The 27,501-nt window shown below is 36.3% G+C and overlaps 1 protein-coding gene across 1 annotated transcript in view; it reads right to left on the minus strand.

Annotated features, from left to right (window-relative positions):
- Positions 1-367: 367 nt before the first annotated feature.
- KCNK18 (potassium two pore domain channel subfamily K member 18) overlaps positions 368-27,501 on the minus strand; it is a 480,381-nt gene continuing 453,247 nt past the window's right edge. The window contains exon 3 of the mRNA XM_044055967.1: positions 368-1,429. Coding sequence (XP_043911902.1) covers positions 570-1,429 — 860 coding nt within the window. The 3' untranslated portion in view covers positions 368-569. The remainder of the gene's footprint in view (positions 1,430-27,501) is intronic.

A 27,501-nucleotide genomic window follows, 5' to 3' on the forward strand; every position in this document is an offset into this window, starting at 1 on the left:
CTTTCCAGAAGCTATAAGCTATAATCAACTCACCTTATAATTAATTGCACACAAATGTGAATAATTACACTAAAATACTCATAGATATTAACAGTATATACCTCAGTATAGATTTGTTGCTAAAGAAGCTGTACAAATTAAATGACATTCAAAATTACTAAGAAATACCTTGACTGATGTGAAAAAGGCAAAATGCTACTTAACTGATATAAATGTGAGCTTGATGAAGAATTTTGGTGAAATCTTAACTGTAAATGTTAAGTAATATCAGATTAAGAAATAGAAACCCAGAACAGATCATTCCTTTATTCACATTTCACATGCAATTTACAAAGTAAAGAATATTTTGAATATTTGTCACAGAAAACTTTCTTCAGCTTTAATTTAGATTAATATATCACTATGAAAATTGCTTTATTTTATTAAAACAAAAATCCACTTAAAGAAGAATTGTGTATATAACTGTCCCTTCAAAAATAACTAAAGATGCAGCATTTAAATCAGGAAATCTTAGTTTCAGATATTTAAAAAATAAAAGAGAGCACATTGCCATATATTCAAGTAAATTTTTACATATTTTCATACTCTTTTACCTTACCACCACTAATGAAGGAAATGATAGCTTTATATCCGCAAACTATTCTGTTTTGAACCAACTTGAACGCCATAGACATAACTGCCATGCCTACAATAATGAAAAGAGAGGTAAGCAAGAAAAAATTTGGGTGACTTGGAACAATATCACCAAATCCAATAGTAGTTAATGTGATAAAGTAAAAGTAAACGGAGTCTGAATAATCCCACTGTGTTTCCCACTGTTTGAGAATCAATGCTGCTAACATGATAAATGCCAAAATAACAAATATCACAAGTCCAACTGGAACATCCAGCTTGTCAAGTTCTTCACCTATTTGTGGAAATTTGCAGGTTATACTTTTAAGGTCAGGACATGACATGCTTCTCTCAAGTTTATTAAACTGAAATGGTGCAAAATTCATGTTTTCTTTTGCAATTATTTTATTGAAGATTTCAGCATTTCGTAAATGTAATGATCTCTTCTTAACTGAAGACTGACTTTTCAATACGTCTGTTATATTTAATGGTTCTCTGATGACTATGTTCGGCTTTGATGATGATATCGTTTGGTGTTCTTTATCTTTTATTCTAATTTTAAATGAAGACCATCGTGATGTCTTTGATGGAGGAGGTTGCAGTGGTGACAGTACTGTTGATGGCGAAGGTGATGGAGACGATGATGAGAATCTTTTTTTAAACTGTCTTTTAGTTTTTTTGAAGGTCTTAGACAGAAGCACTGCAAGCAAATCTCCTACATCAGTCATGACTAAAAGCATCAGGGGTATTCCAAATGTGGCATATATAATACAAACGATTTTTCCCGGGAGTGTAGTGGGATACATATCACCATATCCTAGAAGGAAATAAAACATATTAAACATGTAATAAATACGTGTATGCATTAAGTCAACAATTTAAATACTTTTTCTTTATATTTTGATGACTCTCCATCTAAGACAAACTCATAATATCTTGACAATTAAATAGTTATATGGCCAACATGCTTTAACATTTGTATTTCATTTTTGGAGGAAGGGCAGGGACGTATTTCAATAACTATTGCCCTAGAGGTGTACAAGTACTGTCTCACAAGGAGTATTGATGTCTTCATGTCAGAACAATTTACTTAGCAATAGTACACTGGTGATGCTCAACAGAGTAAAATAAATTTGAGTATTTGTTTGCTTGCCTCTGCTAATTGCACTGAGGCACCCTTTTGTACTACTGAATTTTGCTTCAAGATATATCCTCTCAGTTATTTTGTGGAAATATGTATATATCTCTTTCTGATATTTTGCATTATGGAATACATATATTTGCATATCATTTTCTTAAAGTCTAGTTTCAGTTTCAAAGTAGATGATAGCTACTGATTTATGAATTGTCATCCTTATGTCACTTTTTTAACTTGAAAAGACATACTGACCTTTAGCTAATTGCTGCAAATGTGATATTCTGTGTTAATTGTTATAGATTTTATTTATTTTATTTTGTTTTACATTTGTTGACCGGGCTAGTTTAGCTGGATATATGTCCATTTTCAGTAGAGGCCCGGGGAGAAAAGCTCCACAGCAGCTGGATACAACTAATATACATGAGTAACTATAGACATAAGGGGTTACTAATCAAAAATTGGTTAGACATGGTAACAAAAAAAAACCCTACGAGTTAGGCTTATTTACATTATATAACAAAAGAAACAGCAATGAGGGAAGGACATATAACTAGGTATATAGAATAATAGGTACAAGACAAAAATAGACACTTTTGACAACAGAGTTTAAAGCAGAAAACTTAGTAAATAAGAAAGGTTAGTTGTGACAAAAAGAGTTTCAGCCAGGATTAGTGCATGGACACAGCCATTGTGAATTAAGGAAGGGTTTTAGATGCGTTTTGAAAAGAGGAGTAGATGAAAGGGATATAAGACTACCTGGACGTTTATTCCAAAGGATTCCAATGGTGTTAAAAAATAGAGAATCACCTGATTTGTTATTGGATTTTATGGTTGCAGCTAGTAATTTATTGGCTGAGCATAGGGTACTTAGATTTTTACAGGGGTTGATCAAGTTACAGAGAATGGGAGTATTTGTAGGATGATGCAAGATTTTGTGGGTGATGATTAGTTGTTGAAAAAGAAGCTGGTTTTGCAGTTCCAACCATCCTAGTTTACTTAGATTTTGACAATGGTGAGTATGGAATGAGGACCCAGTGGCAAATCTGGCAGTGTTATTGTAAGAAGTGGCCAGCTTATTTTGATTATTTTTAGATAGATTTGTAAAATTTGGGGTGGCATAGAGAAGCGTGGAAATTATGTGAGTTTGGACAATAGTAGTCCTGGATGTAGGTGTTAGGAATGGTTTTAGCCTATAGAGGAATCCCAGTTTTCTATTCACTGATTTGATGGTTGAGTTTATGTGTGAGTCAAAGTTGAGGTTATGGTCAATTGTTACGCCTAAGAGTTTAGTAGTTGAGTCTGGTACAATTACAGTGCCATTATTTGATGTAATTGTGAAATCAATAGAGGGAGACTTCTGGGTAGGGGTAAACAGTAGAAGTTTGTTTTTTTTGGGGGGGTTAAGGAGGAGACAGCATTTGGAGAACCAGTTTTCAACTAAGGTAAATACTTTTTGGGTGTTAGACTGAAGTTCAGCAGAAGATGCTGCGGTGCAGATTAGGGTCGAGTCGTTGGCATATTGAATACAGGTGGTTTGAGGTAGGGATGTTTTCAGGTCACTGATAAAAATAGAAAAGAGGAGGGGCCCCAAAATAGAGCCTTGTGGGACTCCCTGCAAAATAGGGAGTAGAGTGGATAGGTTGTCATCCCAGAGGACTGCCTGTTGTCTATTTCTAAGATAGGATTCAAACCATTTGACTGCCTGAGTGTCAGTTGAAAGTGAAGTAAGTATATCTATCATTAAGTAATAATTCACCATGTCAAAGGCTTTGGAGAGGTCTAGAAAGAGGGCAGAGATGAGTAAGTTGTTGTTTCGATTTTTATTAATTGAGTCAGAAAAGGATAGCAGTGCAGTAGTAGTACTATGAAAAGGCCTAAAACCATGCTGGCAGTTGGCTAAAAGATTATTTTGGAGGAGATGATTGAGAAGTTGCCAGTGAATGCATCTCTCCATGATTTTAGCTAAAGGAGAAAGTAGAGCTATGGGATGGAAATTAGATAGTTCAGTTGAGCTTCTTCCCTTATGTAGAGGTATAATATATGAGACCTTCCAAAGAATTCTGTGATGGTCCTATTAATTAAGATAGAGATAGGGTAAGCAAGTACTCCAGCTGCCATTTGCAGAAATTCAGCTGGAAGGAGGTCAGCTGAGGAGGTACATGGTTTTAGTTTTTGAAGCTGGGTATGGATGAGAGAGGTTGGAACAGGCTGTAATTGGAGGGGAGGAGGTAAAATGGTTTGTGAGAGTGTGTTGGAGATGCTGGCTGGTGATAAGGTACTTGCTAATGATTGGACTGAGTCCACAAAGAATTTATTAAAGGAATTGGCAGTTTGGCAGGGAGAATTTTGAGTCAAATTAGCTGGGGTTGGAGTTTTGGACTGCCCTGGGTGGAGTAGGCTATTTTTACCTGACTGAAATTTTTGAGGGTTTTTATGTTGGGCGTGCTGGAGCTTATGGTAGTGGTTCTTTTTAGCTTGGACTATTGATTTTTTTTTGTAGCATTTCTCAACTGTCTAAAGATTTCATGATCAGCTGGGTTTTTAGTATTTCTCCATTTAGACCAAATTCGATTTCTTTGAAGGATTTTCTGTCTTGTCTCCTTAGTGAGCCAAGGTGCAGGTTTGCTCTTAGTTCTGACTGTCCGAGAGGGGGCATGGTGTTCTAGGATTTGTAGAAATGTATTATTAAAGTAAGAGACTGCTTTGTCAAGTGGTAAGTATTTAAGGGGTGACCAATTGCACGCTTTAAGTTTGGCTTGAAAGCTGGCTTGGTTGAGGTGTTTTTTGTTACGGATAGTTCTATAGATTGTGTGGTTAGGTATGTAGGTTTTTTGTCTGGCAATGAAGATAAGAGAATGGTCACTAATATCATCAGGACGTATACCTGATTTATAGGAAAGGGGATTACTGTTAACTAGAATCCAGTCTAAGGTGGTTTGCTTGTTGCTAGGTTTATGGGTTCTGGTAGAGGAGGTAATGGTTTGATTGAAGCCATATAGGTTTATATGAGTGTTAGGCTGGGAAGAGTTACAACAGTTCCAGTCAATGTTAAAGTCTCCAAGGAGTATGGTCTCTTGTGGAAAGGATGTGGAGAGCCAATTAAGGACAGTTTCAAGAGTGTTAATGTTGTTGCCTGGAGGAATATAGGAGCAGATTATATATAATGATTTATTAGCATTTATCTGTAGTTTAGAGATTAGGATTTCAACGCTATTGGGTGAGGGAGGTTGGGTATTTAGTGGTATAACCTGTAAATGAGATTTATATAATATTGCTACACCACCACCCTTTTATTTTAGGTGATCTGATCTCAGGATGTTATAACCTGGTGGGATTATATCATTATCCTTAGCAACTGGTTTTAGCCATGTTTCTGTAAGACATAGGATGTCAAAAGAATGTACATGTAGAAGGGCATTAAGTTGGGTTATTTTATTATTTAGGCTACGAATATTGAGGTGGCCTATGAGGAGATAATTGTCAGAGATATTGGAGATGCGAGAAGGGATGGGATGGTCAGAATGAGGCTCTGAGATTGTATTATTTAAACCTGGGTTAGGATGTATATCTCCATGCAGTAATAGGAGCTGTAAAGGGCTATGAAGGTGTTTCAAGAATTTATAGAGGAGAGGGATTTGTTTTCTGGTGTGTGGATACATAATATGGGTTAATCTGTGGAATTTAGGAAGAAGGTAGGATGATGAGGATGTTATGTTCAAGTGGGTTTGTATGGCTAGAGGAGAGATTGAAATTGTGTGTTTTAAGGGGAGCTGAAAATTAGAGAGGCTATGATGCTCATAGCAAGTAAGGTCTCTCTCTCTTTCGGCTTTTCCCGGTTAGGGGTTGCCACAGCGGAACTCCGGTCTGCTAATGATTGGCAGTAGATTTTTACGTGCTGGCTTACTGGGCCTAACACACAACCTTCAATGAAGGAACGCCCATTCACGCATGTCGCCACACAGAAGATGCTCTTACTGAGAATCGAACGGGCAACGTCTAACTGTGAGGCGACAACGCTACCACAGCACCACCACCATGGGTCATAATGTGATAAAAATAGGGGGGTAAGAATAGTGAGAAAGAAAAGGCCGTTATTGAGGGTAGGCCTGTGTATAGTAGGCATGGCTGGGAGGAATAGGAGATAGATGCTAGGAGATATGAGATAGAGGTAAGAGCAAGGTTAAAGGGTAGAGTTGTTAAAGGTAAAAACAGGTGAATAGGATAGGTAAGTTAATGAGATAGTGAAAGGGTGGAGTAGTTAGACAGAAAAATGAGGTCGATAAAGGTAGCAGGAGATAGAATGGGAAAGTTAATGAGTGAGAGGTAATTGGTTAATAGAAGATAGGGGTGTGGTCTGAGTAGTATAAGGTTAAGTGCATGGGGGTGGGTGGGAATTGAGGGTAGGGTAGGGGAGCTAAGTGAGACCACAGGGTGAACAAAGATGGTTAGAGCAAGTGAGAGATAACTCACAGAAACAATCAGTGAAATAGCAGAATACAGCTAACTTCTTGAAAGTAAGAGGTAAGAGGGGAGTGGTGGTATATTTATAAAATAGCTAGGGCTAAGGACTATAGCAGAAAAAAAGAGGAAAGGAGAAGGGACTAGACAAAGTAAGAGAAATGGCAGGACAGAAGAGTATAACAGAGTAGTTTAGTGTTGAACTAAAATAGATAAAGGTAAGGATTATTTAGAAGCTATAGGAGCCTAGTGGACAAATTATGTAGGAGGATGAAGAAGAAAGAGGACAGGGTTAGACAATACAAAAATAAGAAGAGATAAATATCCTAAGGGGGAGATGGGGAGGTAGATAATTTAAAATGAATAAGCAAAATTCTTTAATCTGATTGGTTGCTACCTGTGCTTCAGAAACATCTAATGCACAAGTCAAACAAATGAGAAACATACCAGTTACTGAGACATATTGCATACTAGCTAAGTACACCTCAATTTATATAAATTTTCATCTTAAACATGATTACTTTTTCCACTAAAACATGAGCTTTCAGTTGGGCAATTAAACTAAAAACTCTATTACAATACAGATTAAGAGAATTAAGTTATATTTTTTTAATTTCTGCACTGCCCTTAACACATACACAAACTACAAATACAAACGGTTACTTATCATTTTCAGACTAGACATTTGTAGACTGGTGAAATGGAATTCATCTTTTTCATTGCTTGTGTTCATCAGGTAAACCTATCAAAAGTCTGTTATCCTTTTCAGTGGCTGAGTGATGATGTGAGGTGGCCTTTATTGTCAGTCACATGTTATCTGTGAATGTAACTGAATCAAACATTGTGAATATCATTATATTGTAAGCGTAGTGCTGTTCTTTACAATGAGCAGAAAGACCAAGCATAAGAAAAATATACCAAGGAATGAACAGTACATACTGTTTTAGACAGAGAGAAAAAGTGTGCAAAGAAGTTACTTAAGAAGTTATACCATCTCATATTCTTGTTTTTAAAGCTAAATATGTGAATCTTATAAGAACATTTTAAGTTAAATGATGTCCTTATGTTCTCCCACCACACATTTGCATGTGGACATATGTTGTTGTCTTTCGGCTTTTCCCGGTTAGGGGTCGCCACAGCGGAACTCCGGTCTGCTAATGATTGGCAGTAGATTTTCACGAATGCCGAGGTGCCAGCTCGACGTCCAACCTTCAACGAAGGCACGCCCATTTACACATGTCTTTTGAATGCCCACTCACCGTGGGGAGGACATGCAGACTCCACACAGAAGGCACTCCCCACACTCCAGCCAAGAATCGAAGGGGAGAACCTCTTGCTGTGAGGCAGCAACGCTACCGCTGCACCACCGTGGAAGTGCTGCATGAGGACATATATCTATCTATATATATATATATATATATATATATATATATATATATATATATATATATATATATATATATATATGCGTGTATGTATAATTTTATGATAAACTCTGGTGAGAGTAATCAAAACACACAAAATAATGAACAAACTCATTGTTGATTACCGTAAATCACTACTGAAATCAGAGAAAAAAGCAATAGCAAATGCAAAAAATAGGTTACATTTGCAATTACCAAAACAAAATAATAAACAACTTTTACTGGGGGGGGTCCTGATGTTGGGGCTCTGTCCCTAACATCCATAGAAATTAAATATAGTAACACCAATGTCACATAAATTTAAAGAAAGTGGAAAAGCCCTGGAATTCTGTAATGGTCAATCTAATGAACTTTGACTGTTACATAATTTGACCACTGATGAAAAACACCAAAGCAAAGAAATGCATGCAGTGACTTATATACTAAACACACAAATAGACAGAAACTACATACACACACACACACACACACACACACACACACACACACACACACACACACACACACACACACACACACACACACACACTCACCAATACCAATAGTACTTAACATTTGCATATACACACACACATATTTTTTTATATATATATATATATATATATATATATATATATATATATATATACACACATACATATACATATGCACATACATATACAAACACACACACACACACACACACACACACACACACACACACACACACACACACACACACACACACACACACACACATATCAGATGGTCAAACTTTTAAAAGCTTAATTTTTATATGGCCGAGATCATATGATCGAACTTTTAAAAGCTCGACCGGTCTGAATGAAGGTCTCCATAGAGTGCGGAATGGGAAGATTTCCCTTTACCACAATGTTGTGTCCTCTCGGAGTTGGTATATTTAAATAGTGGTGGGTGTGGGGGGTGCAGGGATGCTTGCCCCCTGCTAGCAGTGTTTAGTTTTTATTTATTTATTTATTTATTTATTTATTTTTCACGTTTTTGAACATTCAAATATTTTATCATATGGTTTCGACCATATTACAGTTGAGCATTTGGATGTTCGATTATGTGAAGTAGACCCATGTATATATGTATATATATATATATATATATATATATATATATATATATATATATATATATATATATATATATATATATATATATATTTTGAATTATTCTAGTCCAACAAATTATATCATAGTATAGTTTGAAATCTGGAAGGCCTAATCCCCCTAGTATTGGATTCTTGTTGATTTTGGGTACCAGATGAATTTAGATATTTCTCTGTGAATTTTTTAGAAACATTTTTCAGGAATATTTGTGTTTGTTGCATTTAATTGATATATCGCCTTTGGGAGAACATTCATTTTAATGACTGCAACCTTAGCTAGGGTTGATAACTTCATATCTTTCTACTTACAGGAGTCTTGTGTTACTTGTGTACATAGCGTCCCTAAATTGTTTAACATTACTGACTTCTGATTATGATCGAAAAATATTTCTAAATATCTGAAGGAGTAATCTATTTGAAGTGGCATATCTGGGAAATAGTATTCTTTGTAACCTAGTGGATTAATTGGGAAGATTCTAGATTTAGATGTGTTGATTTCATAGTTTGATATTTATGACAAAGATTTAATAAATTTCATGATTTTACTGAGATCTGCATTTGGAGTTTCAAAGTAAATATTGATGTCATCTGCGAAAGCTGTTAGGGCGAGTTTGTTGTTTAGAACCTTTGGTATGTGATGGTAAGTGTGCTGGGTTATGTGAAGGAATACGGGTTCAATATACAAATTAAAAAGATATGGAGAAAGGGGACAATCCTGTATTGCACCATTTACAATTTTTATTGGTTTGGATTCTATTTTATTTATTTCAATTGATGTGTATGAGCTTTTGTATATTATTTTTATTATATCAATAAATTATTTTGGAATATTATAGAATGAAAATGCTTCAAACAAAATTTTTTGATTTACTTTGTCAAAAGTCTTGCTAGCGTCTTAACACCAGGGCATATTTTGGGTTTGTTTCTTTTTCACATCGTTGCATTATTGCATCTAAGGTAAGTGGGTTGCCCCAAGTTTGCCTAGAGTGCATAAACCCAGCTTTTAAGCCTATTTGCTAGGATAGCAGCTGCGATTTTAATGTTGATATTAATTAGTGAAATTGGTCTATAGTTTAGTGTATTTGATTGATCTGAGTTAGGCTTTTGAATAAGATATAATGCCGAATTCCCTCATGTGTTTGTATAGTTTTAGTGAGTTGTTTGCTTGTTTTTGGGCAAAGGTTTTGTAAACCCATCTGGTTCTGGCAGCTTACTTGATTTAAGTTTAATTAATCCAGCTAGAATTTCTTCCTTTGTGAATGGTGCTCTTAACATTTCTTTTTGTTGTTCATTAATTGTTGGGAAGGTTAAGTTTTTTAGAAATTTAATGCGATCTTCCAATCGAGTTTGCTTTTGTGGTCCATATAAGTTTCTATACATGTCTTCAAAGGTTTTAGCTATTTCTTGATTTGTACATTGAAGGCAGTTTAGGACTTTATGACTGTACAGGTGACTCAATGACAATTGATGTAAATTGTCGAGGTTTGGTGAATTCTGTGTTAATAATAAGTCATGAGGTGTGAAGTACACAGCTCCCTATGTGGTGAATGGAAGGGGAGAACCTCTCACGTTGAAACTAGATTCTATTTACTAATTTAGTCTTCCAGCTACTACTGAAAATACCTGTGCAATGGTGCCAGGAGGATTGCTGGGCCAACAAAAAAACAAACAAACAGACAGACAAAATAAAGTGGGGGGCTTCGTCCCCACACACCCCCCTACTTAAATATACCAACTCCGAGATCACACGACAGTAGAGGATATGGCAAATTCCAGACAATGGCCGAGCAATTTTTTTTCTCTGGGGGAAAAAAAATCACTGTTCTGGCCATTCGAGATTTAGTGGTTTTGCTTAAGATGTGTCAGTATAAGGGCATTTGCTCTATTGCCCTGTTGATGTTCTAATATAGACCCCATACTAGATGCACTTTTTTACCTGTCTGATATCCTACTTTAACCATGATAACCTACCATAACCTTCCTGCTATTCGGTTTATAAATACATGGTATTCATGTTCTTATACATGCCATTATAATGTGCAGAGTTTATATATATATATATATATATATATATATATATATATATATATATATATATATATATATATATATGTGGGTCTACTTCTAAGTTTCAAAACTTTGAATTTCTTATGGTCATGACCATAAGATCGAAGCGTTGACACTTTAAACCATTTAAATGGAGATCACTGTGCAGTGCAGAATAGTATATTTACCATTTTCCTCACTGTAGTGCGATCTTGGAGTTGGTAAATTTAATTAGCGGAGGGTGTGGGGGGCTGCAGGGGAGCTTGCTCTCTGCAAAAAATGTAAAAGAAACATTTTTGTTTTTATTTTTTTATTTACATTTCAAACTTTTAAAACTTAAATCTTATGGTCTCGACTATAAGAAATTTGAAGTTTTGAAACTTCAAAATTTAGAAGTAGACCCATATATATTACTCCATTTTGAAATGTTTGCAAGCTTACATAATGGGTTTCTTCAGCATTTTTTTGGGGTGAAAACACTATAAAAATAACAGCTAGCAGAGTATTTTCTCCAAATTTTAAGGAATGAGCTTCTATACAGCAACTTCATCCCTCCATATCAGAAGACGGGCACCTGTTTCATTGCAACAGAGGTATCTGCTGGGACTGACATCATCATTATTTACAGACTGCTGTCTTACACTCACAGAACTGGGGGGGGTCTGGCTATCCTGTAACTCTAATCAGTATAAAGTGGTCTTCAGAAGGCAAATAAATGTATTAGTTTGCCATCACAGCTCAATACACTGAGCATGAAGCACATTTTAACTGTACTTTTCTCTTAACCAGGTTATCTTGTGCAGGTACTGACAAATCTCTGAGATCCAAATTTGCATTTGTAGATACATTGCATGCACTTTTATACATGGTAAAGCAAAGTGTGTCTGCACACACAATGTGCACAATAGCAAGCTCAACTCTGATAGTTCTAATACTTAATTTGAAATACAGAAATCTGTTTTACATGAAGCAAGTCTACAGCATCATTAGAAAGAACATATATTTTCTCTATATCTACATAAGTTCGTAGGTTCATAGTTAAGCACTATGTGCTTGAAATAACCTATCCCATTTGGTTATAGACAGACCTTACCCATCCCATAGTCAGAAATTATATATTACCCCTAATGAGAATAACAGAGATCATACCATAGATAATTTGAGGGGACCAATGCAATGGATAAAGCATTTAGGAGCTGCTTCTGTCCATTAGTAGTACAGGAGGCAGTCCTGCGTTAATTTGTTTTGTTTCCCACCCATAGATCTGAGTTGTGCTTGAATATGGATGGGGATGAACTTTGTGTTATATGGATGGAGAGTCTGTTCCAGAGCAGAATAATCCTCTGCGAGATATACCTATCCCTATAAACTGTTCTGTTTTTATTGCAGAAGAGATTTAGATCCTTAGACTAAGGATTTCTGATGTCATTTAACTCGCTGATGTGCAGTAAATCCATCAGTAATAGGTCAGAGAATGCCTTGTACGCCAGACACATGTCACCCTTTATCAGTCTGTAGGATATCAAGTTTAGTGACAGGGCTTTGAGTTGTCCATGTAGGACATGCTGTTTAGGCCTTGTATCTTTTAGTATGGCATCTCTGTGGGCATTCCAGTTGTTGCATGTGTCTGGACAGATACTTGCCAAACAGGGCATTATATTCAATGACTGACCTAATGAGAGCTGAGTAAAGGGGGGCAATACCATCTCTAGATCTAGATACAATCCCTTTGCTTATATGCTTTGCAATACTGAAGGACTTTCTTACAACATGGGACCGGACAACATCCCAAGCTGCATTTTACACAAACTTCAGAATGACCTGGCTCCCAACTTAAGCACCATGTTCAATAATAGCCTCACCTCAGGCTTTGTGCCAACTGAATGGTGCACAGCAACAGTTATCCCACTCCAGAAAGGGGGAGCCACCACTGATCCCAGGAACTATCGACCTATTAGCCTTATGAGCCTGGTCTGCAAGGCCATGAAATGTATCATCATGGAACTCATAAACAAAGACATTGGTAACCTCCAAACTCTGGATCCCACCCAGTTCGGGTTTGTGAAAGGCAGATCATGCCTCCTGAACCTGATCAACTTCTTTGAGGCAGTCACCAAAGCCGTAGATGAGGGTAAGGTGGTTCATACAGCCTATCTTGACCATGCCAAGGCTTTCAACACTATCCCTCATTCTGGAATTATAGCTAAACTCACTAAACTATAAATCCCTACATCACAAGATGGGTTGCCAACTGACTCACTGACAGAACCCACACTGTAAAAGTTCCAGACTCCAAATCTGACCTCAAAGCAGTGACAAGTGGAGTACCACAGGGTTCCATCCTGGGACCTCTCCTGTTTGGTATCTACTTTTCTGAAGTACAGGCTAACACAGAAGGCCTCTGGCTAATGAAGTTCATAGATGACTGCAAACTAGGAGCTATAGTCAAGTCCCCAAATGATGTGGACATCCTACAGAAGGGCCTCGCTGAGACAGATGCCTGGTGTCAGAGTCATGGCCTCAAGCTCAATGCCAAAAAGTGCAGTGTCTTCCCCTTTGGTAAAAACTCTGTACCCATGAACTACCACATAGGCAGCAATCTACTTAACACTGAATGCGTGATAAGAGACCTTGGGACCCAGGTGGACAGTAGTCTCTCCTTTGATAGTCACATCACCACAGTAGTCAGGAAGTCTTTCTATGTGGCACACCTCATCGCAAAAGGGTTCTCATCCAGGAAAAAAGAGGTCATTGTTCCCCTCTACTCGACACTCATTAGACCCCATTATAGAGTGCAATGCCCCTTTTGGAATGTACCTCACAAGACATCTGCAGCAGCTGGAAAGGCCACAGAAGTACCTCACAAAGAGGATTACTGGCCTCAAACAAATGCCCTACACTGACTGCCTCAAAAAACTCCTGCTTTACTCCGTAGCATATCACCTACTCCGAGGTGATCTCTGCCTAACATATAAAGCTATGTCAAACCCAGAGCTGTAGGACATGCTACACCTAAAGAAATCCCAATCCCTCCAAGCTACATGCTCTAGGGACCTAAACCTTGTTACCACAATAAACAGGACATGCTGGAGGGATAGATTCCTGTCCCAGAGACTTCCCATACTCTGGAACAGGCTACCCATCTATGTCAAGCAAAGTTCTTCATTAGCACTGTTCAAGAAAAATCTTGATGAGTGGATGGGAAATAGGAAATACACCCCGGGGATCACTTCTGTGTCTCTGCTGGACAGTGGCACAGAAAAATACCTTTCTTCAGTGGCGTAAGCCAGGGAACCTTGTTGGCTAGGCTTACATAGGCCCTTGGACCAATAGCCTAGTACCTATCTATGAACCTATGAACAATAGGCACATGTTCATCAAAAGTTAGGTCATTGTCCACATAAGTTCCCAAATCTCAAGAAACTGGGTCAACACTTAGAGTTGTATTGTTAATTTGGTAGTTCCCTGGGTAGATAACTTCCCAAAGAATGCAATAATGCATTTTTTGCATTTAGTTTCAGACCATGATTTTGACACCAGTTATTTATTTGAGATAAACCTTCCTGCAGGATGGCTAAGTCATTTGGGGATTTAATGACTGCTCCTAGCTTACTCTTATCTGCAAACTTAGTCAGCCAGAGCCCTTTGATATTCGCCTTTACTTTTTTCCAGTTTATTTAGCTTTTATACAATGCCTGAGTGGGAAATTGGGTCAAAAGCTTGAAGAGGTCAAGGCATGCATTATGTACCATTTTACCTTCATTTACTGCTTTGGCGACCCTTTCAAAAAACTCCACCAGGTTGAGTAATCATGACCTGCCCTCGATGAATCCAAACTGAGAAAGCTCCAGAGTCTGAAGATTCCCTATGTCCTGACTGATTAATTCCATAAGTCTTTCTATGACTTTGTATATGAGACTGATCGAACTTATAAGCCTGTAATTGCCTGGGTCAGTGGAGGGTCCTCCCTTATGGAAGGAAATGACTGTAGCTGCTCTCCATTCACATGGCACAAAACCTGTATTGAGGCTGAGACTGAACAGTGTTGTTACGGGTGTGGCTAAATCATGCTTCTTGTTATTTAAAATGCATCCTGGGATATTGTCAGGGCCCACTGATGCAGTAATTTTAGCTTTTGATAGTACTTTTGGGACTTGGTCTTGTGTGATAGATGGAGGTGAGCCAGTTTTAGATATAACTTGAGGGATAGATGGAGAGGAGAAAGGGGTAATGTTAGAGCTGAACTGACAGGCAAGTAGGTTCACTATATCTTCAACCTTGGTGTAGGTAACACCATTCACAATCAGCTCAGCACATTGCTGCACTGTGCATTTGAGATTATGAACAAAACTAAAAAATGTCTTGTGATTGTCTTCGGCTTGGGTAGCTATTTTAGCCTCAAACTTAGCTTTGGTGGATTTTATTAAACTCCTGAGCTGTTATTTATTTCACTGACAGGGGCCCCAACATTCTGGGAATATGTCTTCTTACTTTTCCCTAAAATGCTTATCCTTTTATTACAAAGGTTGTTGATATCATGTGGGTTTGTTTCTGGGGTGTTGCTATGCACTTGTTCCTATGGGATACAGCTATATTTATGCACCTGTTTATATACACAATGCGGTGGTTTACATTTCTGCATATTCAGTGGAGTTAACTGAGTCTGGTAGGATTTGAAGCTTGCCAGTGTATCACTTAGGAGTAGGTAGTTTAGCTTAACAAAAGAGATCTCTGGTTTCAGTTTTATTTGAAAGGAGACTGCTTTATGTTCAGACCTAACAAATGATAAAGATACACATTGGATGGTGCAAGATGCACCCATATTAGCAGGAACAAGATCCAAGATGTTATTCTCCCTACTACATACTCTAATTGTTTCAGGGCATTTGTATTGACAAAGTCCAGGAATCTCTGTGCTTGTGTACTGGTGGTAATGTAGTTTTCCTAGTCTATAGTTGGACAGTTTAGATCACCTAGTAAAATAGTGCTGGGTTTCATACTGAGATATTCTAGTTCCTGCAGATAGACGTTGTGGCTTCTGTTATAGAGTAAGTTCTATAACTAGCTAATATATTGTAAGAGACCTTTCTGATGGTTATTTGAACATGAAGACGTTCTAGTGCATTATGCTGCTTTACCAGCCTTGATGGGATTCTCTTCTGAATATAGATTGAGACACCTCCACCTTTTTCCCCCCTCCTGCACAGTAGCTGGTGTAAACATGTGGAAAGCATTATAACCCTACACAGGTTTATATGATATTGTCAAACACTTAATTTATCAAGCACCTAATTGTCGAACCCTAATCACCAAACTACCTATTCACCAAACTACCTGTTCATCGAAATGGAAATCATTGAAATGTTTTAGTTGACCAACACCATGAAAGGTAAATTTTTTAATGTTTTTGCAAGGGGGCTGCTCCCCCTGTACCTCCCCCCATGAAGGGCTGCGCCTCCCACATCCCCTGCAAGTTAAATATACCAACTGCAAGATCGCACTACAATGAGGTAATAGGTAAATCATGGCCAGTCGGCATGTCAATCATACAACATTTTTTTCAGGATGGCCAAGTAAAGTCTTTCACTGATTTTCAGTTTGATAATTAGGTTGTTCAGTGATTAGGGTTTGAAAATTAGGTGTTCGATAAATTATGCATTCAGTGATATGATACAGACCCCTCTGCACAACAGGAGTACTCTCTGCTATTTTAAATCATGTGTCAGTAACTGTACAGACATCCATGTCTTCCATGATGTGAAGAGCTTGTGGGAAGTAAAGTTTCTTGTTCTGCCTCCTAGCTTTGATCTGTAACACCTTCATATTTTCTATTACTTGTTTTGTTATGCTGGCAAATTTATCGGGGTGGCATTGCCTAAAAAAATGCTATGGGTTGGACAATGTCTTTGCCAGTAACCAAAACCCTAGAGGGGACAGATGCAAGCCACCCCTGTGGAAGCAGCATGGTCTGTCAATCATATCCTCTCAGATTGAGAAATACTGGACCCCCTTTGAATGACACCAAAAACTAAGCTAATTACTGAAATTATTTTTTGCTCATATCAAGGTGTCATCCTTGAAGAAGGTAAAATGGTGCTCAATGCTAGGCTCATACCTGTTTGGATGCATAGTCTGAGAGCTCCATTATGTCTTTCTTCATATAATCCAGGGAGGTGCATCTCAAATCATTGACACTGGCGTGCAGTATGACAGTTATACCGGTACTTGTTGTCATTGACACTGGCATGCAGTATGACAGAGTCATACCGGTACTTGTTGTCATTGACACTGGCATGAACTATGACAGAGTTATACCGGTACTTGTTGTCATTGACACTGGCATGCAGTATGACAAAGTTATACCGGTACTTGTTGTTCAAGGACTTGAGTGCATGTGTGGTCTGATGGATCCTGGCACCAGACAAACAACGAACTGTAACTCTTTCCTTGCTTAGTCTGTAAGAGGCACAACTGTATGTCTTACAATGGCATAATCTATAACAAAAATATTTGGTTGAGTTGATGTCTGTCTTTCAGGCTCACCATCTGTGACTTTCGGACTCCCTGTTCTATGTAAGGAAGTAAGCTTAATATGTTGAGTGTGCTCTGTGCCTGTGTTGCATTTTGGAGGTCTTTGGGATTTAGGCAAGCAAACCTTTAGAACCTCATCATATGATAGATTATGTGTATTGTGATAGCCTTGGAGGGGTATGACTTGTGGTATACTGCTGACAATTTTGGTGTCTGAGTTTACTGAGTGTGAGATTTTTGCCTCCTATGATATTATATCTGTGCATCTGTCACACATTGTGTTATGCTGTTTGAGTAATATCTACCACCTAAGTGGACTCAGAGAATAGTAGTTTAAAAGGGTGCCTAGGTTCATTTCTATGTTAACTAAATGGGACTGAGTATTGAGACAGGTTGGGAGCTTGTTTTCAGCCTATGTAATGGACAGTTAGAGGTGTTACATTAAACATACAATTTTATAAGCATGTAAAATGGACACAAGTAGAAAGAAACAATAACGGGGAGGTTGTTATTCAAAGAGGTTAAGTACATTTTGCACAATAAAGTGCGTATGTTGTAAGTAATAATTTTTCTTGCTTTACCTCATGTATCAAGTATTACTTATGTATGCATTTGTTTTGTTCAAAGAATATATATGACTGAATATATGTTACTCATCTTGTTTTTTTTTTTTTTTGTTGTTGCTTTTACCTTGGCTAAGCCTGAAAATGACCCGGTCAAATCAACACTCTACCCTGATTAACAAATTGCAAGTAAAATAAAAATAAATAAAATAAAATAAAGTAAATTTAAGTAGAGCAGTTTAGGTGGCTTGCTATAGTGCTTGCTATGGGTCAAGGGTGGTAAAGAGAGTGTGGTGACTGAGGTAATATAGAAAGGCAGAAGAGATTAGCAAGAACATTTTGTCATTATTATCAGAAATGATGCTGCATGTTTACTGGATGGACTGTGAAAGGTTACCCCTAATAAGAGTTGAGTTGATGAAATGTTGTCGTGTCATTATGATGTAGTGGTGGTACATATTCATAAAGATAATCATTGAAGGGAAAGGCAAGGAGGGAATGGAGTGGAAATTAAGGGCATAAAACATACATCCTGGAGTATTTTTTCATCTGATTTCCTCAGAAAAAGGGTAAAACCTAAGAGCCACCAATCTGTAACTTGGGCAGTATATAGGATAGAAACTGCATACTGAAGTACTTTTGTTGGATTTGATCAGGAAAAACAATAGCTCCCACTTAATGGTAAAAACAGTATTGATCATTAATTGTCTCAGTATCAGCTTGTAAACTCCATAAGTATTATAAATTATTATGACTGAGAAATGTCACCAAAACAGCTATTGCAGAGCCCCCTTCAAAGCTTATGACACAAAGTGAGCATTGGAGGGATAGCATTAGCATCACAATTTTAAAATGCAGATAGCATTTGGGGTCTAATCCAACAAAAGAAAATAGTAGGTGAGTTGCCTACACAGTATGTCCAAAATTCTGCTCCACATACTGTGACTAACTTGTAAACAAATGCTTTTAAAATTAATTGTATTTGTGATAGCACAGAACTTTAGACGGTCCATTTCAGAATATTCATGAGGACTGTAAAGCCAGAGTATGCTTATATTTTGACATGAGGGTTAAGAGTTTCACTAGAGGTTTGGTGCACAGAGCAATTCTGGTGTTTTTGAAATAACTTGAAAACGTGTCCAGCAATTGTAGTATTTTGTATGGGAGACTGAGGAAGCTGCTAAGCAGGTTTCCTGGTATTAAACTATGGAATAAGGCCACAGAAACCTTAAAAAAGCAGTTAATGCACTAAATCAGCAAAGGAAACAAGGCAACATGTAATGATTAGAAATATAAACCACAGACATTGTTAATTTTGGATTAAGGGCTTACAGGTGCTGAAAGTTGTAGAGACAAATTGTACTTCCCAATAGATGGGGACAGAATGATCCATATAGTGCTATGGAGAGTGAGATGTACACACCTTCCAGATTGACTTTACATTACAGTGTGCAAATATGACCCTAAGAGTGGGATATAGCGTGGTTAAGATTTATGTGAGCAGAACATTTACAGGAAGCATAGGGTCAAAATAAGTGATCAAGCAGTATTGAAGATGGATGCCTAGCGTACACCAAGGCAAACTATTTGTAAAAGTTCAAATAAAAACATAAAGGGTCATATATGAAATCATCAGAAATATGCAATTGGGTATTTAAGCATATCTAAAAAAAAAAAAAATAAAGGAAATATTATGTACTGATAACAGACATAAACAGACAATGAGATATCTCCTTCTGCAAATAGAAAAAACAGCTTCACAGCACCTAGTGTTAAAACTTTTAATACGAATACTCCAATATTCCAGAACAAAGCTTCCGGACAAAGTCCTTCATCAGTGTTACAAAGTTCTTTTCCATATACATTATTTATACCATCCTAAAGTAATCACATGACACAACCTAACCTATCATAAAAAATACATTAATTAAGAAACATTAAAATTTAAAGACACATATCTATTAGTTCATTTCTATTAGATTAAATGAAATAAAATAGAATAAAATAAAATAGAACAATAACTATTATTTCATTTCTATTAAAATTTTATACATTGGTGTTTATATTTCAGAATTGGTTTGATAGAAACTTGTTTATTAATTCCAGGTGGAGAATCTGCATGAAGTCAAATAATCCACTCATATTCCTTCTTTTCCAACTTAGTATTAATATCTCCCCTTCTTAGACTTGGCTTCAAAACATCTATAACCCTAAATACAAAACTATGTGCCAGTCCTTCCTCATCTATATGTTTAGCTAATGCATTTGTTAATACACCCCTTCTAATATCTGATTTGTGTTCAATAATTTGACTTTTAATTTTTCGAGTAGATTTACCTACATGGAATGCCATACATGATGTGCATGTAGCTAGATAAACTATTAGGGATGTATTGCATGTTACCCAGCACCTGAGATAAAACTTTTAATTACTTATAGGATGAATAAAAGTATTGGATGAACATATGTTAGAGCAACATGAACAATTAAAACAAGAGCTAATAGATATGTGTCTTTAAATCTTAATGTTTCTTAATTAATGTATTTTTATGATAGGTTAGGTTGTGTCATGTGATTACTTTAGGATGGTATAAATAATGTATATGGAAAAGAACTTTGTAACACTGATGAAGGACTTTGTCCAAAAGCTTTGTTCTGGAATATTGGAGTATTCGTATTAAAACTTTTAACACTTGGTGCTGTGAAGCTGTTGTTTCTTTTTGGATATTTTGCTGGTTTATAAGCTTCACTTTATCTCAGTGACGTTTATTTTACTTACTTTGCCTGTTTCTGCTGTTTAAACCCAGTGTGAGCAATGGGATTTTTAATTCACCATGACACAACCACAAGTGCAATCTCAGCCTCAGGCTCAATGTTCTCCTCGAGGAACTGCAGGTACTTTTGGTGATATTGGCACTTTACAAAACTTACTATTGAGGAAGAACGCCTTGCTATATTCAAAATGTGATGATCAGGATTCTATGAATATTTCTTCAACCCAGGAAGATGGAAGGAATAGGTATGCATCTAGTATTATTAATTTGGAATGAAAAGTTAAAATGTATAAAAGACTGCAATGGCAGAGATACAGTTTTGTAGCCTACACCAACTTAGACATTGTTCCACGAGGGCTACGGGTTCTGAATATGCCCTCATATAAAAATACCTATCTGGAACTCTTGAAGAGATGGCAAGAAATGAATATTAAACTAGGCATAGACTATATGATACTTATGAATGAGTTTTTGTCCAAACTGAAAATGATTTACTTAATGAAATTAATGAACTGGAGAAACATATATCTATGTCTACTCTGTTCTGTGAATATACAACTATTTACAACACTATGCTAAATCATTTATGTGACTATGATAAACAATTAGAAACTATAAAAAAATGTAAAATACAACAGGACATTAATGACTTTATGTGTGGAAATATTTTTTCTTGGCCCAAACAACAGCAAAATGATTCAAATATAGTGAAAGGGGTTGAAGTTAGTGCTAAACGGTCTTCTATGAATGACTTGGATACCTTTGAACCATCAACCAATGACATGCTGCCAAACCCAGAAGCAAGGACTGAACAGTCTGCAAGCAACTAATCGGAAAAGAGAGGAAATGACTTAAGACCTTCCAGTGATATCTCGGCGTCTGGTTCTACAAGATGGAAGGATAAAACAAACGTGAGCAATGGTACTGTGGAACTGGATAATGCTAATAATGACTATAAAAATGGTCCAAATGTTAATAATTCTTTTTTAGGCTACCAACAACTCCTCTCCTTAAAGTTGCCGAAAAAAATAAGTGAAAGGCAACAAGGGGAAATCAGAGGACGTTCGCACTCACGAGGAAGGCAACGCAAAGGTCCAGTTACCCGAAGCAAGTCATTCAAAAAAGAATAAATTCTTCTAATGCTCTTGTAGCCTCCTCAAAGAATATTTCATATAATGAATTTGACTTTAATTATGATATGAAGTCGCGTTTGCCTGTTTGTGAACATGTTACTATAAGAACACCATTAAATGCCATTAATGATGAATATATGACAAATGATAGCTTGTGTAGTGGTAGAAATCTATCCACAGGAATTGCAGTCTGTTGTTTGGATTGGACTGAAGCTTCTTCTCCTAAATTCCAATCACCCTTTGTTCAAACTTTAATTGTCATTAATGTTTTGAATATAGACAATGCTATTTCAAATTTTATATGCCTATCAGATTCTACCAGTATTAATGAGGAATATATTGTGAATTATGAATTAATAATTGATAGTAATGATGTTGCTGAAGTGTCTCTTATTAATTTACATATGAATGATACACAAATAAATCCTAACAGAAGTGGAAATATGAATGAAATTTTAGTTGCTGATGAAACCTATAAGAACAATGATTTTTGTAATAAATCAGAAGTATGTACTAATGAAATTGGAAAAGTGAACAATAGTTCATCTAATAGAAGTGCTATATATTTTGGAAATGGTTCTATTGTGAATTTATCTGATATAGAATTAGTACCAGCTGCTATTTCGCTACTTGAACATGGTATAAAATTCATTCCTTCAAATGTTAGTGATATTATAGATGCCTTAACTGAGCTAAAAACATTTGTTCGTAATTTAAGTTTGAAATTGATTTTTAAGAACACTACAAGTGATGCATCAGTAGGCTTAAAAAGATCAAGTAGTTTCATACCTATCAATGACCCTATCCTTACAGCATTTCATGATGTCTGTGCTAAACAGATACGCAAACTATATAATTATAATGCTTTCATGAAAATGTACAATTTGTCTGTTGACAAAGTTCAAGCCTTGCATGATTTGCAGTCTAACAAAAGTATTATAATTAAGGAAGCTGATAAAGGTGTCTGTATAGTGATTATGAATTTAGCTGATTATATTGATGGTATGGGAGAATTACTAATAGATGCACACACATTTAAACCTATACAAGATGTTGATGTTGGGAAACTTATTAGTAAAGTTAATATCAATATTTATGAACTACAAATTAATAATGATATAACGTTAGATACTTTCAACTTTCTAACAGTACCTAGTCCCACCATCCCAGTTTTATATGGACTACCCAAAATTCATAAATCTTTGTTACAGCCCCCAATGAGACCAATTGTCTCGGGTAAAGGGTGGTTTACAGAACCCATTTCAACCTATTTGCAGGATGTCTTTAAGGACTTTCTCTGCTTTGTGCAAAGCTTCATTAAGGATACTGGTCACTTTCTAAATGTATTATATCAATGGTATGAAACGAATACTAAGATGGATATTTTCTTGTTACTCTGGACATAAAATCTCTTTTCACTTGTATTCCTAATGAATATGGAGTAAATAGTGTAAGACAGACTTTATGTAAATATGGTAATTTCACAGGTAGGCAGGTTGAAACTTTTTGTGAACTACTGGAAATAACTCTTGAGAATAATATATTTCTCTTTAATAAACAAATTTACCACCAACAACTGGGTGTAGCTATGGGTAGTCCAGTGTCTAACACATATGCTAACTTGACTCTTGGCTATTGGGAGGAAGAATTTGTTTTTAATGACAGTCAAAATATATATATAAATCTAACATCTTCTTTTATAAACATTTTGTGGATGATGTTTTTATTGTATGGCATGGTAATGAGGACTTACTTAATAATTTTGTGAGCTTCTTGAACCAAACAACTACTTTTTTGACTTTTGAAATGAAATGCTCAATGATAGATATAAATTATTTGGATGTTAGAATTCAACTGGAAGGGCAACACATAACTACCAGTATATATAAGAAAGATGTGCACACTAACAAATATTTACATAAAAAGAGTATGCATGCTGGGCACATCTTTAAAGGTATCATAAAAAGTCAAAACATGAGGGTAAATAGACTTAATACTGATGACAACATATGTATTGAGCAGATGAAGGAGATGACTAAAGAGTTTAATGAGAGAGGATATGATATGACTCAACTATCTAGTCTTAGAGAAGATGTGATGAATCAGAGAAGAAATGAAGTGAAGCCCTACTTTTCGAATGATGGTTATAGACCCAATAGAAAACAGGATAATAATATATCTGGATGTCTGAGATATACCATGACATACAGTAGGAGGAGTAAGCCAACTGAGGATATTATAAGAAGAAATTGGGGTATGTTAAGCGCTCTACCTGGTTTAAATGATATAATTCTGGAAACTCCCCTATTTACATATAAGAATTGTAGTAACCTTAAACAACGTTTGTGCTATAAAGATTTTTTGTTAAATAAAAAGACAACAGTTATTTTGAATAAGAAAGGTACATTCTCTTGTTTTAATTGTTCATGTTGCTCTGACATATGTTCATCCAATACTTTTATTCATCCTATAAGTAAGAAAAAGTTTTACCTCAGATGCTGGGCAACATGCAATACATCCCTAATAGTTTATCTAGCTACATGCACATTATGTATGGCATTCCATGTAGGTAAATCTACTCGAAAAATTAAAAATCGAATTATTGAGCACAAATCAGATATTAGAAGGGGTGTATTAACAAATGCATTAGCTAAACATATAGATGAGGAAGGACCGGCACATAGTTTTGTATTTAGGGTTATAGATGTTTTGAAGCCAAGTCTAAGAAGAGGAGATATTAATACTAAGTTGGAAAAGAAGGAATATGAGTGGATTATTCGACTTCATGCGGATTCTTCACCTGGAATTAATAAACAAGTTTCTATCAAACCAATTCTGAAATATAAACAGCAATGTATAACATTTTGATAGAAATGAAATAATAGTTATTGTTCTATTTTATTTTATTCTATTTTATTTCATTTTATCTAATAGAAATTAACTAATAGATATGTGTCTTTAAATCTTAATGTTTCTTAATTAATGTATTTTTATGATAGGTTAGGTTGTGTCATGTGATTACTTTAGGATGGTATAAATAATGTATATGGAAAAGAACTTTGTAACACTGATGAAGGACTTTGTCCGAAAGCTTTGTTCTGGAATATTGGAGTATTCGTATTAAAACTTTTAACACTTGGTGCTGTGAAGCTGTTTTTTCTTTTTGGATATTTTGCTGCTTCATAAGCTTCACTTTATCTCAATGGTGCTTATTGTACTTACTTTGCCCATATCTCCTTCTGCAACAGGATATGCTGAATGTACCATAAGTGCAAACACTGCTTAGATCACATCATAAACTAACAGCTCATCAAATAAACTAGCATTATTAAACCAGTAGCACTTGTATGAGGAAGGAAATTGTGATCTCTCTGTAATAAATAATGTTAAAAAATGCATATGATAGTCAATATGTCTCATTAATTAGTTCAGAGCTATTAGCTGTGAAAGGACATGCTGATCACGTTACCCGGAAGCCAAGGGACAACAGGTAGTTAGGAATAGGAATGTCAACAGCCACCAACAAAGATCATAAATCAAAAACCTTATTGTTTGTAGTAAAATGCCAGAATAAAGGCTCATCATGGTGCCACAATTAAAATGGACAGTTCCCACCAGAGCATGAGGGACTTGCTAGGAATCAGGGGAGAATTTACATCTCGGAGTATTTAGTTTTTTTTTTTTTGAGATTTCCCATTAGGTTATATATAGGTTATTAATTATATATTATAGGTTATTAATTACTAACCCTGTCAATATCAACCTGGCAGCTCTGGAAATGCTATTATTTGTGACCTATGTGTGAAAAATATTGTCATAATTCTTATATTAGAGCTTCCTCAATGTTTAAAATGTGAAGTGGCCACTAGGTGGTGGTCTAATACCAGAAATGTAAAACCCAGGCAGCTCCTAGGAGTGTTATCTGACAGTACAAAACACTAGGAGTGTGTGGATATGATGCTTTTGCAGGAAGAGTGTCAAGAAAATCAAGAATTTCAAAATGTAGTTACATACTTTATACTTTGTTTACAGATGCTTACCTAGGAGCTTCTGATGGTGTATTTCAGAACACTCACTAGGGCTAATGGGGTCAGAGTATGCTTATGTTTCAAATTAAGTATTTGTTCAGAAACTGGATGCACTGACCAAAACATCCAGAAACAACCAAATAATTGGATAATGGTGTAATTTGAAAACGGGTCCTGCAGAGTTAGTGTTTTGTAAGGGAACAGTACCAAATTATAAGAAGCAAATCAGTCATAATCTCAGGCGTTTAAATACTGGAATTAACAGGTACAAAAACAGAGCTGGCACCTGCCCTCATATGTAGAAAAAAAGCTTCAAAGTCACACTGCTCTTGTGATGTGTTGAGGTGGCTGCAAACATCTTTGGGTGCATAGCAATGCCCTTACTACATAAAAGTAGTAGACAGAAGTAGAAAAAAATCAGGCAGCGACTGAATGGGCCAAAAATCAAAAGAAAGAATATAAGGTGAAGCCAGATGAGAAGGCAAGAAATGTGGAAAATGAAAAAATATATTTGCAAGTATAAAAAACTTCACTTCTGGAAGAACCTCATGTTGATCAGGAGCGAATGCAGGAATGATTAAGGAGAGGCAAAGTTAAACAAAGAGATGAGAGGTTAATATTGGTGGCCCAAGATAGTGGCTTACGTACACGCTGGTTTACAAAGTCCATTGAACATGTGGGAAAAACATACAAATGTAGGTTTTGTAAAACTGAATTGGAAACAGTTGCACACCTCATGGCTGGTTGGGATACACTAGACAATCTCGACGTATTGAAATGTCGAATTTCAGTACGTCGAGACCAAATAGTGGAAAGTGCAGTTACCCAAAATTGCATTATGCCAAATGCGGAAGTGTCGAATCCGCAAATGTCAAATCCGCCGCTATCATGGTGTTGCGTTATCTGGGGTTTCAGGTAAGTGTTGTGTGTTTGAGGATATTGGGTAGGGATTTTAGTGTGTGTGAGTGTGTGCGGTGGTGTTTTTTTGTGAGTTTGTGTGTTTAGTGCGACCTCAGAGTTAGAATATATAAGTAGGGGGGTGTGGGGGGCGCAGGTAGATTAGGTGTGTTTGTATGTGTTGTTATGTTTGTTTAGTTAGGTAGGTGTATGTTTGTGTGATTATGTGCTGGTTTGTGTGTCTGTGTGAATGGTCGCGGTTGTGGTATTCGTGATTATGGGTTTTTGTGTAGGTGGGGTTTCCACTATTCAGTCTCGAAATACTGAAATTCGATATTTCAGTATTTTGAGATTGTATTGTGAATCCAGCTGGTTGTGACATACTAATGGCAGAAGGACTATATACTGAAAGGCATAATAATGTGACAAGACTGTTGCACTGGGGATTGTGCAAATATTATGCTACTGAAGTGGCTGAAAAACACTAGAAGCATGAGTCATAAAGCATCACATGGGATCACCCATTACCCACAGTTCAAAAGATAGATGCTAGAAAATTGATATAGTGGTCCATGAAAAGAAGACAAAAGTAGCATTTATCATTGAAATTGCTGCACCCTGTGACTACAATGTCTTGAGTACAGAGAGTCCCAAAATCATTTATATCAGGATCTGCAGGCAGAAATGAGAGCAATGTGGAAGAAAGATACCCAGACAGTTCCAATATTAGTAGGAGCAATAGATCTTATAAAAAATAATCTACAATTGTACTTCAATATATTA

This window comes from Protopterus annectens, chromosome 14.part0 (assembly GCF_019279795.1).
Source record: "Protopterus annectens isolate FY-2018-M chromosome 14.part0, PAN1.0, whole genome shotgun sequence".
Taxonomy (NCBI): domain Eukaryota; kingdom Metazoa; phylum Chordata; order Ceratodontiformes; family Protopteridae; genus Protopterus; species Protopterus annectens.